Source organism: Mustela putorius, unplaced genomic scaffold, assembly GCF_011764305.1.
Source record: "Mustela putorius furo isolate JIRA1106 unplaced genomic scaffold, ASM1176430v1.1 tig00000242_pilon_pilon_pilon, whole genome shotgun sequence".
Classification (NCBI taxonomy): Eukaryota; Metazoa; Chordata; class Mammalia; order Carnivora; family Mustelidae; genus Mustela; species Mustela putorius.
The window spans coordinates 964552-979469 of NW_025421325.1; the positions used below are offsets into that span (position 1 = coordinate 964552).

Sequence of the window (14918 nt, forward strand, 5' to 3'; positions counted from 1 at the left end):
AAGGCGGGCTGGGAGCCCTCACAAGCCAATAACGGCAAAAGAAGCCGGCCTCGCGCTCTTGGCTCCACCCCCGACGCGGAGAGGCAGGTTCCGAGGCTGCAGCACCTGGTGGAGTTTGGGTGGCGGTGGCCGGCATTTCCCGCGCAGTCGTCCAGGTGAGGGGACTGGGAGAGAGGCTGGTAGGTCAGAAGGAGGGAGAGGCTGTCTCTGGCCGGCTGCTCCGTGGTGGGAGTGGGGTCCGGCGTGCGTGGGTGCTCGGGGCGTCAGTGCCGGATTTGAGGACTGCGGCCAGGGGGAGCGGATGAAAGCGGTGCGAAATCTTAAATGATGGAATCGGGGTTGTTTGTTGCCCTTTAAGAGCTTTCTAGTCCTCGAAGACGGGAAATACTAGGAGATAGGTAACAGCGTGGGGTGAAAGAGTGCTGAGAAAGTTTGACAAACACGGAAGCACTGCCGGGGGATCAGCTGTGTTGTGTTCGCGCAGTGGCGGGGTGGAGTGGTTGGGAAGGGCGTCTGAGACGGAGGTTACTGAAGGATGAATAGGAGTTGGGTAGGGTGGCATCCCCGGCTAGGGAATGCTGTGTCCGTTGCACGTGAAATATAAGACTGTGTTGAGGTGGGAGCTGAGATAGATGAAGGGTGGGGAAAGGCCCGGCAGGACCTGATTTGCACCGCTGAGGGCCTTGGTCTTTGTCTTTAGGGGAGGCGCTCCCTTGAATTTTGTATGAAGAAGGGGGTTAATTTACCCGTGTCGATCATATGCTGGCATTGTATCGTTTCGGGAGGGCAAACTTCGAGATGGGGCAACTCCAGCAAATGAGGGAATTTTGCAGTCCGGGCTCAGCGAAGGTAAAGAAAGGGCCAAAGACAGACACATGCTGACCGCCCTCAGACAGCTAAACGTCAGGGTTTCCTCAGAGAATCCACGGAGAACTTTTTCTGAAGATAGAGTAGTTGGACAGGATGAGAAAAGGAAAAGAAAATTCACTATTTCCCTCTCCCCTCTTTAATTCCTAGTTTCTGCTTTTGTTCATTTGGCAAACGTGTATCCACTTTACTTTCTTGTGTTGGGAGAGTGAACTCCTCCTGAATGTTCATTAAACCGAGTATCTCTAAATTGGGAGCGATTTTGAAGGCTTGTCTTAGGCAGCAGAGACAGGAGAGACTTAGAACATTCTTTTGGTAATGACTAAATACATGATGGTGCAATTCACCAAATTAGAGGTTAAAGACCGTAGAGGTTTTGGGCAGGGATGCAGGGAGCAGTTGTTGAACTTTTGGACATGTTGAGTTTGACGGGCTTCTGAACGGTCTCTTTGGAGATGGCCAGTCGAGTTTTAGATAATCAGAGCCTGGAGTTTAGGAGAGAGGGCTAGGGATAGAAAGGTTGTGCATGTCAGTGTATTTTTAAAACAGGAAATAGTTGCCATCACTAGGTACTCTGAAATAGTTAGAAAGGAGTAAGGAAAACATTCTTGGGAAACAAACCTCCATTCCCAAGTCGTCTTTCTTAAAAGCGGTAGCATAAACATACTAAATTAGGAAGCACTGTCTTCTTTCTGATCTCCTGGTTGGGTATTTGGATCTGATGTGCCCTCTCCTCAAAACATTCCCTGTTCCTCCCACTCCACCCTACTTTACTCTGTTTTAATCAGGTCACCTCCCCCTTTTGCTCCAGGTCTCTTGTTCTAAGAACTCTTTCCTGGTCCTCTGTGTTCTAGTTACTGTATTTCCAACCCGTTACTGTCCTTATCACTTAATTTTATGATAGTCTGGTTTTTGCTTTGTATTCCTCATTAGAGTTTATGTTTTGATATCAGGGGTGAGGACAGCAGCTAGCACAGTAGCTGCTGCACATAGTAGCACAAATTAAATCAGAGTGAATACATGTGAATTCCAAGATCCAAGGAAGGAGAGTATTTTAAGGAGAGAAGTATCAGATCTTCAGGGTAAAATAAACTGCAAAGAATATTGGATCTGGCAGCTGGGAGATCCTTTGATTGTATTAGTAAGAGTAAGTTCAGTGCAATGAAGAGAATGGAAAGCAGATTGTAATAGCTGGAGAGTCAATGGGAAATGTGAAAATGAAGACATTATGTATAAAATAATCTTTAAGCTTTTGGAAAGCTGTAGGAGTCACTCCCTTCTTACTATAATATTTCTTGTGTGCTTTGTTATTTCTGATTGCAATAGAGCATAAGGGATGAATGCATAGGCTCCCCTAGTTAGTATTTTTGTAACTTGGGTTATAAAAGTTGTTTATTCTTTCTAAACCTGAGTTTTTCAATTATAGAAGAGTAAATAAAATTACCTACTTCATGAAGGTGTGGTAGGGATTAAAGTCTTTAATATATTGAGAGAGTATACAGAACTCTTAAAACACAGTTCCTGGCATATAAGAAGTGCTCAAAATTGTTAGCTTCTTGTAGCTACTATTTGTTGGGTTCTATGTTAAGGACTTCACGTGTGTTAGATCTTGGACCCATTAGAACTATTGTTTTTCTTTTTTCAGCTTCATGAAGGTGTAATTGACAGGTAAAATTGTAAGATATTTAAGTGTACATTGTGGTGATTTAATATATATATACACTATGAAAAGATCCCCACGACCTAGTTACTATTGTTACTGTGTACATTTTGCAGATGATAAAACCGAGGCTCAGAGAGGTTATGTAACTTGCTCAAAGACACACAGCAAGTAAGTGTTGTTGGTTCATTGCCACATTTTGGCAACAACCTCATGAAAAATGAGAATTGGAATGACTTTTACCTTGTAAGTTAGAAGACTGAAGATACCTTGGTGTGAGTGGGAACTATATTGCAAGTAGTTGAGGGGGGTTGTGTGGGTAAGAGCAAAGCAGGGGGAAGGGTTTTTGTTGATTTCTCCCTAGAGAAAGAAGTTGGTTCAAAGAAAAGGAAGAGGGACATTGGCTTGGGGAAGAGGGAATACAGGTTAGGAAAACTTTCCCTAGAAATGAAGACTTTGAGTATGTTTTTAAACTTTAGAGGATGGACTTAGTGAAGAGGGGAGAAATGAAAGATGAGAAAGGATAAGTGACAGAGTTCCCAGGTAAAATAAGAACATAAGACTAGTCACTCTCAGAGAGGGTGAGTGAGAAAAGAGAAATTTTGAGGTTGGGATGGCCCAGGATGTATCTGTAGCCTCCATAGTACAAGTCATTTGAGAGTGAGTAGGACAAAATTCTAAGTGAATTCTGAGACCTGAGGAAGCTGGCTAAGCTTCCCGGTATCCTCCATGAGGAAGGGGGGGGGGGGTCCAAGGTCAGTATGGGAACAATAAGCATCTGCCTTTAGCTCAGGTCATGATCCCAGGGTTCTGGGATCTCGTCGCACACCGGGCTTCTGCTCAGTCAGGGGTCTGCTTCTCCCTCTGCCCCTGCTTGCTCGCTCTCATGCACTCTCTCTCTAATAAATAAATAAAATCTTTTTTAAAAATAAAATATTTTTGTTTTTAGTCTATCATAATTCATAAATTGGGAACAGCAGTGAACATTTTTAGGAAAGTGACATTCTCGTAAACTTCAAAGTATCAGCATCTTTAGTTCAGCATCCTTGGTCATGGAGTATGTAAGTATAATTGTAAGAAGGTATAAAATGGAAAGTAAAATTTTTGTCCTCTCCTCCATAACGGAACCCCCCACCCACGGGGTGTGCACATAATGCAAATGCATGTATCTGTTACTTCTTAATCTCTTTTCCTTAAAGTCATCACTCTCAGTTGTTCCCCATTGTTCCTCAGATATCCTTCCATACATTTCCTGTGTGTGGGGGTGTGTGTTCTTCCGTCAGTCAGTCCATAAGCATGAAAGTGCAGTGTATAGAGCCTTTTCACAAACACTAGGTGGGGGAGCTCTTGTTATGTGCCTTATTCCGCAACTTGCTGTTTCATTTAACATTGTTTCTTGGGACATCTTTCTATGTAGAACATAAAGATTTTCCTGTTCTTTGAAATGGCTGCGTAATTGTCTCTGGAAGGACTTAGGGTTTATTTATCTCCTTTCTTATTAATGGACTTATTCTGTTGTTTTCCTTTTTTCTTTGTTTTTGCTGCTATAAGAAATGCTTCTTTGTGAGTGAGAAAATTGCTGGGTCAAAGGTATATTTATTTTGAATTGTGACAAATACTGTGAATTTTTCTTCAAAGGCCTACTGATCTCTCCATCAACAATGTATAATGGTGCCTGTTTCCCCAAATTGTTACCCTTACCAGTACTGTCTCCTGAACACTGAAACTTTTAAAGACTTTTGTTTTAGGATGTATTCAATCTGAGCTGCTTATTTGTTTAGTGAACATTTGTATTTACTTTTCCGTGAACCCCTTGGGAATGGCCTTTGTCATTTTTCTGTTGGGTTTTTAGTCTTCCTAAAGCATACTTTGCAGCCATTTATCATAAGTTTTGGAAATATTTTTTCTGGTTTGCCATTTGATCTTTGACTTTATTTATAATTGTCTTTTTATAACAAGCATATTTAATTTTTATGTAGTCTTATTTGGCACACTTTTTCTTTATAGGTTTTTTGGTATCTTTTTGTTTTTTGGGTTTTAGGTGACACTTGTACTCCACCATTGCAGATTGAAGGTGCAAGTTTTTCCATGGAGACCACATTGACAAGTCTCTTTGAAGATAGTTTGAAGTTCTTTCTCCACTGTTGTTCTTTTAGATCCTGCTCTTGAAAGTTAACATGTGGCTTTTAATTTTTATTTTTTAAAGATTTTATTTATTTATTTATTTGAGAGAGAGAGAGAGAGAGAGCACACGCGCACGTGCACGTGGGCGAGGAGGGGTGGTAGCATGGAGGGAGGGGCAGGGAGGAGGAAAGAATCTCAAGTGGATTCTGCCCTGGGAAGCAGAGGGCAGGCTAGATCTCATGACCCTGAGATCATGACCAGAGTGGAAACTAAGAGTTGGATGCTTACTGGCTGAGCCACCCAAGTGCCCCAACACGTGGCTGGCTTATTTATTTATTTAAATTAAACTAATTTAACATACATTGTTTGTTTCAGAGATCCAGGTCTGTGATTCATCAGTTTTATATAATACCCAGTGTTCATTGCAACACATACTGTCCCCAATATCTATCACCCAGTTACCTCATTCCCTTACCCTCTCCCCTCCAGCAAACCTCGGTTTGTTTCCTAAGATTAAGAAGGAGTCTGATAAATCAGTGTCTGCAAATGGTCATGGTGATGATATCCATTAGACCTTTGTTTTTAAAATTATCAGAAGATGAATTTTAAAAATTATTTTCTGGGAATTTGATTGTTTGGCTTACTTGGTTTGCTTGCTTGCTTATTTATGTATTTATTTTTTATTTGCCTTTACAGAATTCTAAGGCTTTCTGCAGAGATTTGAAAAATGGCAACAAATGAAAGTGTCAGCATCTTTAGTTCAGCATCCTTGGCTGTGGAGTATGTAGATTCACTTTTACCTGAGAACCCTCTACAAGAACCATTTAAAAATGCATGGAACTATATGTTGGATAATTATACAAAGTTCCAGATTGCAACATGGGGATCCTTGATAGTTCATGAGGTCCTTTATTTCTTGTTCTGTTTACCTGGATTTTTGTTTCAATTTATACCTTACATGAAAAAGTATAAAATTCAAAAGGTGAGTGTGATGTACTTGCAATGAAATGTTACCATTCATGTCAAATATTTTAAAAGTAAATGTAACTTTGTTTTGAGAAAACCTAGATCCGGGTTGTCTAATAGAAATAGAAGGAACATTTTACATTTTCTGATAGAATACATAAAAGGTGTAAAGAAGTAGGGAAATTAATTTTAATATTTACTTAATACAATAAATTGAAACATTTCAACAAGTAGTCAGAATTTAAAAGTACTTAATAGGTTATTTTATGTTCACATTCTCACAGAAAAAAGTCTTTGGAATTGGGTGTCATAATTTTAGCCCATCAAAGTTTAGTCATATTTAAAGTGTTCACTAGCCACATATTTCTAGTGTCTGCCATGTTGGACAGCACTAGATTATTATTGATAATGTTTCAAGAATAATTTTTTAAATTGTGCTTTTAGTATATGTGACATTTATCTAATTTGGGTTTATAATCTTTAAACTAGCTGGAAAGAGACATTATGGGCATGTGTAGATACTTTGCAGTTCTCTCCAACTCCTAATGTCTCAGCCATTAGTGTATGTTTAATATCATAAGATCTTGATCGGGGCTATTAAAAGTTTTGTTTTTTCCTTAAATATATAATGGTGGTTCTGCAGGATTCTTGTCATCATGCTCCTAGAGCCTAGATATTTGCTTTAGTGCACTAAATTCCTTGACATTCCCACCATGCATGACAAAATGTTGAGATAGACACAGTGCCTCTTCTCCATTGTAGTCACGGAGGAAATGGTGAGCTCTAGCCCTGTGAAGACTAGAGCTTGACGGGGTGTCCAGAACGGAGTCCAAACTCGCTTATCAGAGATGAGTTATCAGCACTTGGCAAACCCATGGTAGTGTCTAATACTTGCTGTTTACTTTCTAAAAAGTCATGCCAAACTAAAACTCAGGGGCACATGGTCTTGGTACAAAGTGGACATCCTGAGAGCATTAACCTGCGGAGAATGATTTGTACTCACCAAGTACACACCAGGTGGCAGTCATCGTGCACATTTTCCCCCATCAGTCTCCTAGCCCCGTTGCCTCTCCCAGTGAGTCTCATTGCAAGTGCTCACTCAAGTGCTGTCGCTGATCCTTTCTGGGGGTAGTGCATGGGGTCAGGCCAGTAGACTCTAAGCCAAAGGAAAAGGGGGAGGAAATAAAAAGGGACATGCCCAAAGAGGGGTATCCTGTAAATTAAGGACAGACGTTCCAAAAGCTTTTTATAACAGGGCCTGCTTTGAAAGGCAGAATTCAGTTTGGATGTGTAAGTTCTCTTGCATGTTTGGGGTGATTCTGGAGACCATGTGTCACACCGTAGTTGTTTATAGGGCTGATACGTGGTGTGTCTGGCCAGGTCAGAGCGTCCTTGTCCTCCTCCTCCCCTCTGCCCTTGACTCACTAGACAGAGGTGGGAACTTTTCCAGAAAGGCCTTTTTCAGTTAAGGTTTTATGCATGACTTTAAATTGTCGCAAAAGACAGTACAAGTAGTACAGGTAGTTATTTATAAACAGAAATTGAAAGGCTGGGTAGTGTGGCTTCACATTGCCTTGTCCTCCTCTCAGTTCCACAACCATTAAAAATCCCTGCTTTAGATCTTCTTAGTACAAAAATGAATTGTGATAGTAAAGCAGTATAGGTTTAAACCCCTTTAAACAAGGGGTTTAAAGACAAGCAACAAAATCAGTAAAATTAATTACAAGTTTGTTTATTTCAAAGGAAGATCCCCTGAAGCACTGAGGGTACAGGAAAAGGTTGCTAGTGGTGATGAGGATAGCAGCTTTCAAACGGAATAGACTACCGGACAGTTAATGTGCTTTAGAAAGTCTGATGTCTTACTAGTTTTCTAGGAATGTTCTTCCAGCGGGTATATACTAAAACTATTCCTTTTTTTTTTAAAAGAAAGATTTTATTTATTTATCTTGAGAGAGAGTACATAGGGGCTGGGGGCAGAAGCAGAGGGAGAAGCAGGCTCACTACTGAGCAGGGAGCCCGATTCGGGCCTTGATCCCAGGATCCTAAAATCAGGGCCTGAGCAGAAGGCAGCCGCTTAACCCACTGAGCCACTCAGGTGCACCTGAAACCATTCTTTCTGGAGTCAGTTTTCCTAGTAGTAGTCCTTCATATTAACTTGCAGTTATAAAGTAAAAAATATGGTAAACCCTGATACTCAACAGATATTTGTATTTCATTGTTCACTATTTTTTAAACTAATTTGTCCACACTTTAAACAGTATGACATGTGATTTTTTAGTCATAATTGATAAATTTTTGTGTTAATTGGTATAGCTAAATGAGTATCAGATTCAAGCTAGGATATTAAAAGTCTGTTAAACATGGTTCTTAGGGAGAAATTGCCCAAGCTGGATTTATATTTTGTCCTCAGTCACAGCCTGGAGGTTGGAGTAGTGAGGTCGGATAATCTCAAAGATAGCCAATGACAAATTATCTTGTCTAATCCCTTCATTTTATTGTTAAGGAAACTGAATTGTGGGCATTACAGAGCCAGCTAACTAGTGGGTGAGGCCCTGAGATTGGAGACTGGTTCTTTAGATTGGTTATCAATTGAATGCTTTTCCTTTTTTTTTTTTTGTCTTTTTTCTTTTTCCTATTACGGAAGAGAACTCGGAATTTTAAGAACAGCAACAACAAGGAGAATTTTAAGTCCAGAACTGGAGACCTAGCTTTTAGTTAGTCCTGGTTTTAATCACTGCCTGTGTGATCCTGGGCTACTAGGTAGTTGACCTCTTTGGGCTTCTGCTAATGAGCAGTAGTTTCCATACTTGGGATATTATGGTTTAGTTAAAAAAGGATTATTGGCAAAAGTCTAAATGTTTGAGTAAGGGCATTGAAAACAAAGCAATAACTGTTATTTATTATCACCATCTTTTTGTAAAACCTAAAGTACTTTTTCTTATCTGACTGCAGCCATTTGAAAATTTATTTATTTATTTATTTATTTGAGAGAGTATGCACTTGCATAAGAGGGAGAGGGGCTGAGAGTGAGGGAGAAGCCCCTCCCTTGCTGAGCAGGGAGCCAGTCCCAGGAGGATCATGACCTGAGCCCAAGGCAGATGCTTAACCAACTGAGTCACTTAGGCATCCCTAACTGCAGCCCTTTAAATTGAATAAATTTAGTTTTTTTATATGGCTTGCTAAGCCATTTGATATCCTGATGAGGTTTTTGAAATATTTATTACATTGATCTTACTTTTCTCATTCTGGCTTTCATCGCTGAACACTGTTATCTGTGGGCAGTAGGTCTCTATTCTTTGGGAACCACTGGACCCATTTCAGAAGTTCTTCCAGCTCAGAGTTTATAATTCTGTCATCAGATGTGAACAAAAATACACTAATTTCTGGGAAGGAGCACCGCTGAATGGCTGGCAGCATGGATTTCCCTTTGTGATAAAGGCTTCAGTGCCGCCTGCAGGACTGTTGCCACACTTGGGAGAACCCAGCTGTGCTCTGAGCATCACACATTTGTGCTCTGAGATTCCTGGGTGACAGAAGGGAATGATGTGGGACGCAAAGACTGGACAGTTACTCTGTAATGTTTCTTTGGTTCATTTGAGATCGTTACACCTGGGTTTGTCTATTAACAGTTTTTTTTTACCTATTTAAACTAGTGATCACAGTTGTCAAGGATTTAGAAGGGGAGGAAGCTGTGATTCCTAGGTCTCAGTTACTGTAACACAGTCACTGTAATAGAGAATTCACATCATAAGATTAATTAAATAATGTAGAATTAAGGTTACCTAGAAACAATTAAAAATTCGTTCTAAGTTTAAAGTCAAGCTACTGACAGCTGAGGCTAATGCTAAATATCGTAATTTTTTTTCTCCATAGGATAAACCAGAAACATGGGAAAACCAGTGGAAATGTTTTAAAGTACTTCTCTTTAATCACTTTTTTATCCAGCTTCCTTTGATCTGTGGAACTTATTATTTTACAGAGTATTTTAATATACCTTATGATTGGGAAAGAATGCCAAGATGGTATGTATATAAAGATTTGGTTTTGATACTCAGTCATGCTTTATCATCCAGTTAAAATAATTCTTCATGTTTCTTTCTTCATTTGTTTGTTCTAAATTTCAGAAATAATTAAAACAGAAGAATAAGCCATAGTAGAAACTTAAAACATTCCCATTTTTCTGTCTTTTTGTGTTTTAATGTAATATTTTATTGGAAAGTTATTTATTTAGATATTTTTGGAAAGTAATTTCTTATGTCAGATAACTTTTGTTAGCATCCTTTATATGATTTTATACAGATATACCCACTTATACCAAGAAAAACTATATTACATTTGAAGTCTGAAGTGAATAAAAAGAAAAGAGAGAGTAATTGTGAGGTCTATAATAGTTGTATGCATATAGGAACAAATATTACCTGAACACTAGTAGTTGTGTTTAAATTATGTTTGTATTCAACTATCTGCTCTTGACATAACCTGAATAGAGATATACCAGTTATATAGATGTATACTTTTTCATTGTAATACATATTATATAAAAGAGTTTTTGTGTATGTGTTTATTTGTATATAAATATATTTTGCCCATTGCACTTACATCCCTCTCTTTGGTGGAAAGAAGTGATGATTTTACTATTGATAATCTCAGTTCAAGTCCCTCATCAATATTACTCTTTTCCTAGAAGTTTCAGATTTTGTTTCTTAACTTTGATTTTATACATGTGAAATTATTTTCCAGTTGGGTTTTTTTTTAAGTAGGCTCCATGCCAGCATTCAGCTTGAACTCATGATCCTTGAGTCAAGAGTTGCATATTCTAACTCCTAAGCCAGCCAGATGTCCCTGTGCCTGTGAATTTTTTAAAAATGAACTAGAATTGGAGTAGTGGTCTGCTTCAGGGGCTATCATAGAGCCACTTTGTACGTAGGAGTTGGGAGAGTTTGCTGATCTGTGTTTCCAGGTCGGTCAAGCTGGTTAGTGGGTATTTGGTTCATGTAATTCCTCAAACAGTGATCCCAAGTAAAAGCTTAGATCATTTAAGTAGATACTATTTTACGCTCATTACAATATTTTCATCCTAAAGGTACCTGCTTTTGGCAAAATGCTTTGGCTGTGCGGTGATTGAGGATACCTGGCACTATTTCCTGCATAGGCTCTTACACCACAAAAGAATATATAAATATATTCATAAAGTTCATCATGAGTTTCAGGTATGTTAGAATTATTTTTAGTAAATTTTTTTCAATTGGAGGCAAAATGCTTTTTTAAAATCTGAGGTTTTTAAAAAAAAATTGTCAGTTTTTATTTCTTTCTCTTTGGCGTGAACATGTTAAGAACATCACACACACACACATACACTCATACATGGCCAGTTCTATAAATGTTCAAGGAAAGTGTTAACATGAAATAGTTCAGTCTCTCATTTGGGCCAGACCACTCTCCTGTCATGGTTGGTATGTGGCAGATGAATAGAGACCATAGTGATGTTAAGGTCATTTAAATTGGACCCCAAAACAATGGATGGGTCATCTTTAAATTTCTAAAACTGTTACCGACTTGTTTAATGAACACCTTTCCACCTCATTCTGATGCCCACAAAAACCTGTTTTATCATAACTGCTTTGATGTACCTTTATCAAACTGGTCATGTTATATATCCCGCATAGGCCCTGATTACGTGGAATGCTAAATCAATTATCCCTTTCTTGGCAAAACAAATTCAGAAGCATAAACCAGAATTGGAATTTAAGTCAGTTGTTTTAATGCCTTTATCTTAAACCATCAGAGTCAGTTACTAAGATTCTGTTAAGGACATCCCTTGATGTTTTGATGTTTGGTAGGAACAAAAAGGTGTTTTTATTGAGAATTACTGTTATTTGTTTATATATGTATGGCTAGATATATTGCCATTACTTATAGAAACAATCTAATTTGATAAAACTATGCATAAATTAGAATATATGTATTTGTTGTTGTTCTCTGACAAATCAATAGGAGATACACACATTTATTTTAAGGAACTGGCTCATGTGATTGTGGGGATTGGCAGATCTGAAATGCATTGGACAGACCACAGACTGGAAATTCAAGCAGGGTTTCCATATTGCGGTCGTGAGAATTCTTTCTTCCTCATGAGACCTCAGTCTTTGCTTTTAAGGCCTTCAACTGGTTGGATAAAGCCCACTTGCATTATGGAAGATAATCCCCCTTACTCAGAGACTAACGATTTAAATTTTAGTCACATCTATAAAATCCCTTCATAGCAATGTCCCTTCATAGCAATGTCCAGGCTGGTGTTTGACCAACCAGATAGTTGGGCACTGGATAGCCTAGCTAATTAAGCCAACACATAAAATTAACAGTCACAGTATATTAAGCAATTCTTATGTATTTATTTTAGGCTCCATTTGGAATGGAAGCTGAATATGCACATCCCTTGGAAACTCTGATTCTTGGAACTGGATTTTTCATTGGAATCATGCTTTTATGTGATCACGTCATTCTCCTTTGGGCATGGGTGACTATTCGTTTGATAGAAACTATTGACGTCCATAGGTGGGTTAAGGTTTCTATTCAGATATAATGCATCAAAATATAAAATGCCATTGTTTTCATAGTCATAAGATCATCTTTATTTCTAAGCAGACTAATAGGACAGTTTAAATTGTAAAGGATATCTCCTTCCTTCATTCTTTCCTTCCACTCTTGTCTCCTCCCTTCTGCCCTTTCAGCTTCCTGAGGAAGGGAAGGGGCCGGTGATTCAGAGCTATACAGTTGTGGCTATCAGATTCTAGATTTGTTTTTGGAAATAAAGGAGGATACTGGAAAAGAGTTGCTACATAGTGATTCTCGGGTTTAATCTTCTTAGTGCTTGATACTCATTTAACTTTGCCTAAAGGACATACACTGTCGCGGGCATAAGAACCTGAGGTGAGGAAGCTCCTCTAAAACAGAAAAGAAAAATAATTCTTGAAAATCTGTGTCTAAAGATTTATTTTTATAACCGCTCATTTCATCCCCTGTTGTATAATAATTAAGTTCCATAGAACTTTGAAGGTTTTTATCTTAATTTCTGAAAATGGTTTCTAGAATATGTACCATTTTTCTGTGTGTTTTTGTCTTGTGTCAACCTGTTAGAAACAAAGTGACTTAGGTAAAGTGGAGTGTTATTTGAATTAGTTAACAGGTATGTTACTATCAATGAAAATGTCAGTTATTTGAAGTATATTTATTTCCTTAAAAATCTTGATCATTTTTATTTCAGTGGTTATGACATTCCTCTCAACCCTTTAAATCTGATCCCTTTCTATGCTGGTTCTCGGCATCATGATTTCCACCATATGAACTTCATCGGAAACTACGCTTCAACATTTACATGGTGGGATAGAATTTTCGGAACAGACTCTCAATTTGTTGCTTACAATGAAAAGATGAAGAAGATTGAGAAAAAGACTGAATAAGTATCTCATCTAAACCTTCCTGAAGGTACACACTTTTCCTGAATTGAAGCAAGTAGCTAACATTGCTTCTGCAGAGCAGAAATAAACATGTGTCTTGGCTGCTAAATGATACAGAGAACATTAACAACCTTTAATTATCTTCCTAGTGGGAACTTTTTCTACTTTACATAAAAACTGTGTATGTGTAGAAATAAGTAAATAAATATTTAAGTACAATTTTTCATGAGGAAGTGGTAAAGGCCATGTTGCTAACCTTACAGAAAGGTTTTAAGTAATGGAAAAAGTATTAATCTGTGTCTTTCCCCAGTAATATCATAGGCCTGAAGTTGAAATGGTCTTTAAAATCTTCTAAATATATAGTGGCCATTTCAGAAACTCTCTTAGTAGGGTGTTGGCCTCGTATTGAACTTTAAACATTTTTTGGAATTGCCTAAACATCAAAGTATCATGGGTTGAACCATATCAATTGACAGCGTGAGTGAGGCTGCCGAAGCAGGAAGAGCCAGCACGGAGAACTTCACTCTTGTCCTGAGCCAGCTGGTTTGGGGTGATTCTCTTTCTTTGAGAAGTCCTTTGGGATTGCACTGTACTACTGGTGTCTATAAATTAAGGCATTTCTGAATTGTAAGTGGAATATTTTAGTCTAAAGGTTTTCGGGTTACTTGAAATTTTTAAAAAATTGAGCTTTATTTCTGCTATTTACCCTTTCATTTTTGTATATCAAGTTTTCATTATACTTAAAAACTGTATCTTGAAACGTGAACTGACTTGCTGTATTTGCACTTTGAACTATTGAAATAAATGTGATTTTTTTGTCCGATTATCCGGGTTCCAATTTTGAACATCAGTTGTTTTATTTTATTCTTATAAAGAAAAGTACAGAAATCATTATATTATTGTTTTGCAATAAAAGGAATAATTCTACTTTTTTAAAAAGTGCTTCATTTGCTGAACTTTTTGGGCAGTTTCGACATGTATTTATCAGGCTTTGTTAGTGGGGATTCCATTGACCTAGTATTAAGACAGCTCTTCACTCTTTTAGAAGATGTATGCTTTCTGTACAGAGGGAAGAATAGAGTGAAACTTTTTAAAGCTTATTTAAAGCTTTAAATGGTATCTAGATTCTAACTCAAAAGAGTTGGTAATTCTAACCTAGTATATGATAGTACCAAATTTTTATTTACAATATGGAGTCGTTTCCTGGTGTCTTTTCTTTCTTTTGAAGACACATGGTGAAGAAGTTTCAAATAAGGATTCAGAAAGTTAAACTGAGAATATTCTGCTGGACCATGTTTTCTTTTCTTTCTTTTTTTTTTTTTTTAAAGGTTTTATTTATTTATTTGACAGACAGAGATCACAAGCAGGCAGAGAGGCAGGCAGAGAGAGAGAGGAGGATGCAGGCTCCCTGCTGAGCAGAGAGCCCGATGCGGGACTCCATCCCAGGACCCTGAGATCATGACCTGAGCTGAAGGCAGAGGCTTAACCCACTGAGCCACCCAGGCGCCCAGGACCATGTTTTCTAACTCAAACCTAGTCCATATGACCCTTTCCATTTTCCCTTTCTGTCCCTTCCCCTCCTCTCATGGGTGTGGATTTAGCTCTTCATTCTCAAACTGATTTGGGGACTGGGCTTAAAATCTTGTGGTACAATTAAAAGATAAACTATAGAAGCTTTAATCTTTACCTTTTGTTCTTTAATATTCATGGAATGCACATGGAATATGCATTCCATGAATATTAAAGAACAAAAGGTAAAGATTGATTATTTATGCCCGCATTAATTAAAGGTGACTCAGTACTTGGGGAGAGGGTGACCTCTATCGTTGGAAATGGTACTAAAC

At 38.2% G+C, this 14918-nt stretch overlaps 1 protein-coding gene across 4 annotated transcripts; it reads left to right on the forward strand.

Moving 5' to 3' along the window:
• The first annotated feature begins 29 nt into the window (after positions 1–29).
• On the forward strand, positions 30–13900 carry MSMO1 (methylsterol monooxygenase 1). 4 transcript variants are annotated; one of them, XM_004779542.3, is made up of 6 exons: positions 30–155; positions 5348–5633; positions 9491–9639; positions 10701–10827; positions 12018–12172; positions 12882–13900. In XM_004779542.3, exons 2-6 carry the CDS (start codon positions 5379–5381, stop codon positions 13075–13077), a joined length of 882 nt encoding a protein of 293 aa, XP_004779599.1. In that variant the 5' UTR covers positions 30–155; positions 5348–5378; the 3' UTR covers positions 13078–13900. The 4 variants fall into 4 exon arrangements, with proteins under 4 accessions (XP_004779599.1, XP_004779600.1, XP_044934220.1 ...); XM_004779543.3 differs by having other exon boundaries at positions 108–179; XM_045078285.1 differs by lacking the exon at positions 30–155 and adding an exon at positions 2637–2698.
• The last annotated feature ends 1018 nt before the right edge of the window (positions 13901–14918 follow it).

What these genes read in the sequence shown, in the direction of transcription:
- MSMO1 (XM_004779542.3), top strand. Translation starts at nt 5,379, where the DNA reads ATGGCAACAAATGAAAGTGTCAGCATCTTTAGTTCAGCATCCTTGGCT. An exon ending in AAGTTCATCATGAGTTTCAG is followed by an intron (nt 10,828 to 12,017) that starts GTATGTTAGAAT and finishes TATTTATTTTAG; the next exon opens with GCTCCATTTGGAATGGAAGC. An exon ending in GAAACTATTGACGTCCATAG is followed by an intron (nt 12,173 to 12,881) that starts GTGGGTTAAGGT and finishes TTTTTATTTCAG; the next exon opens with TGGTTATGACATTCCTCTCA.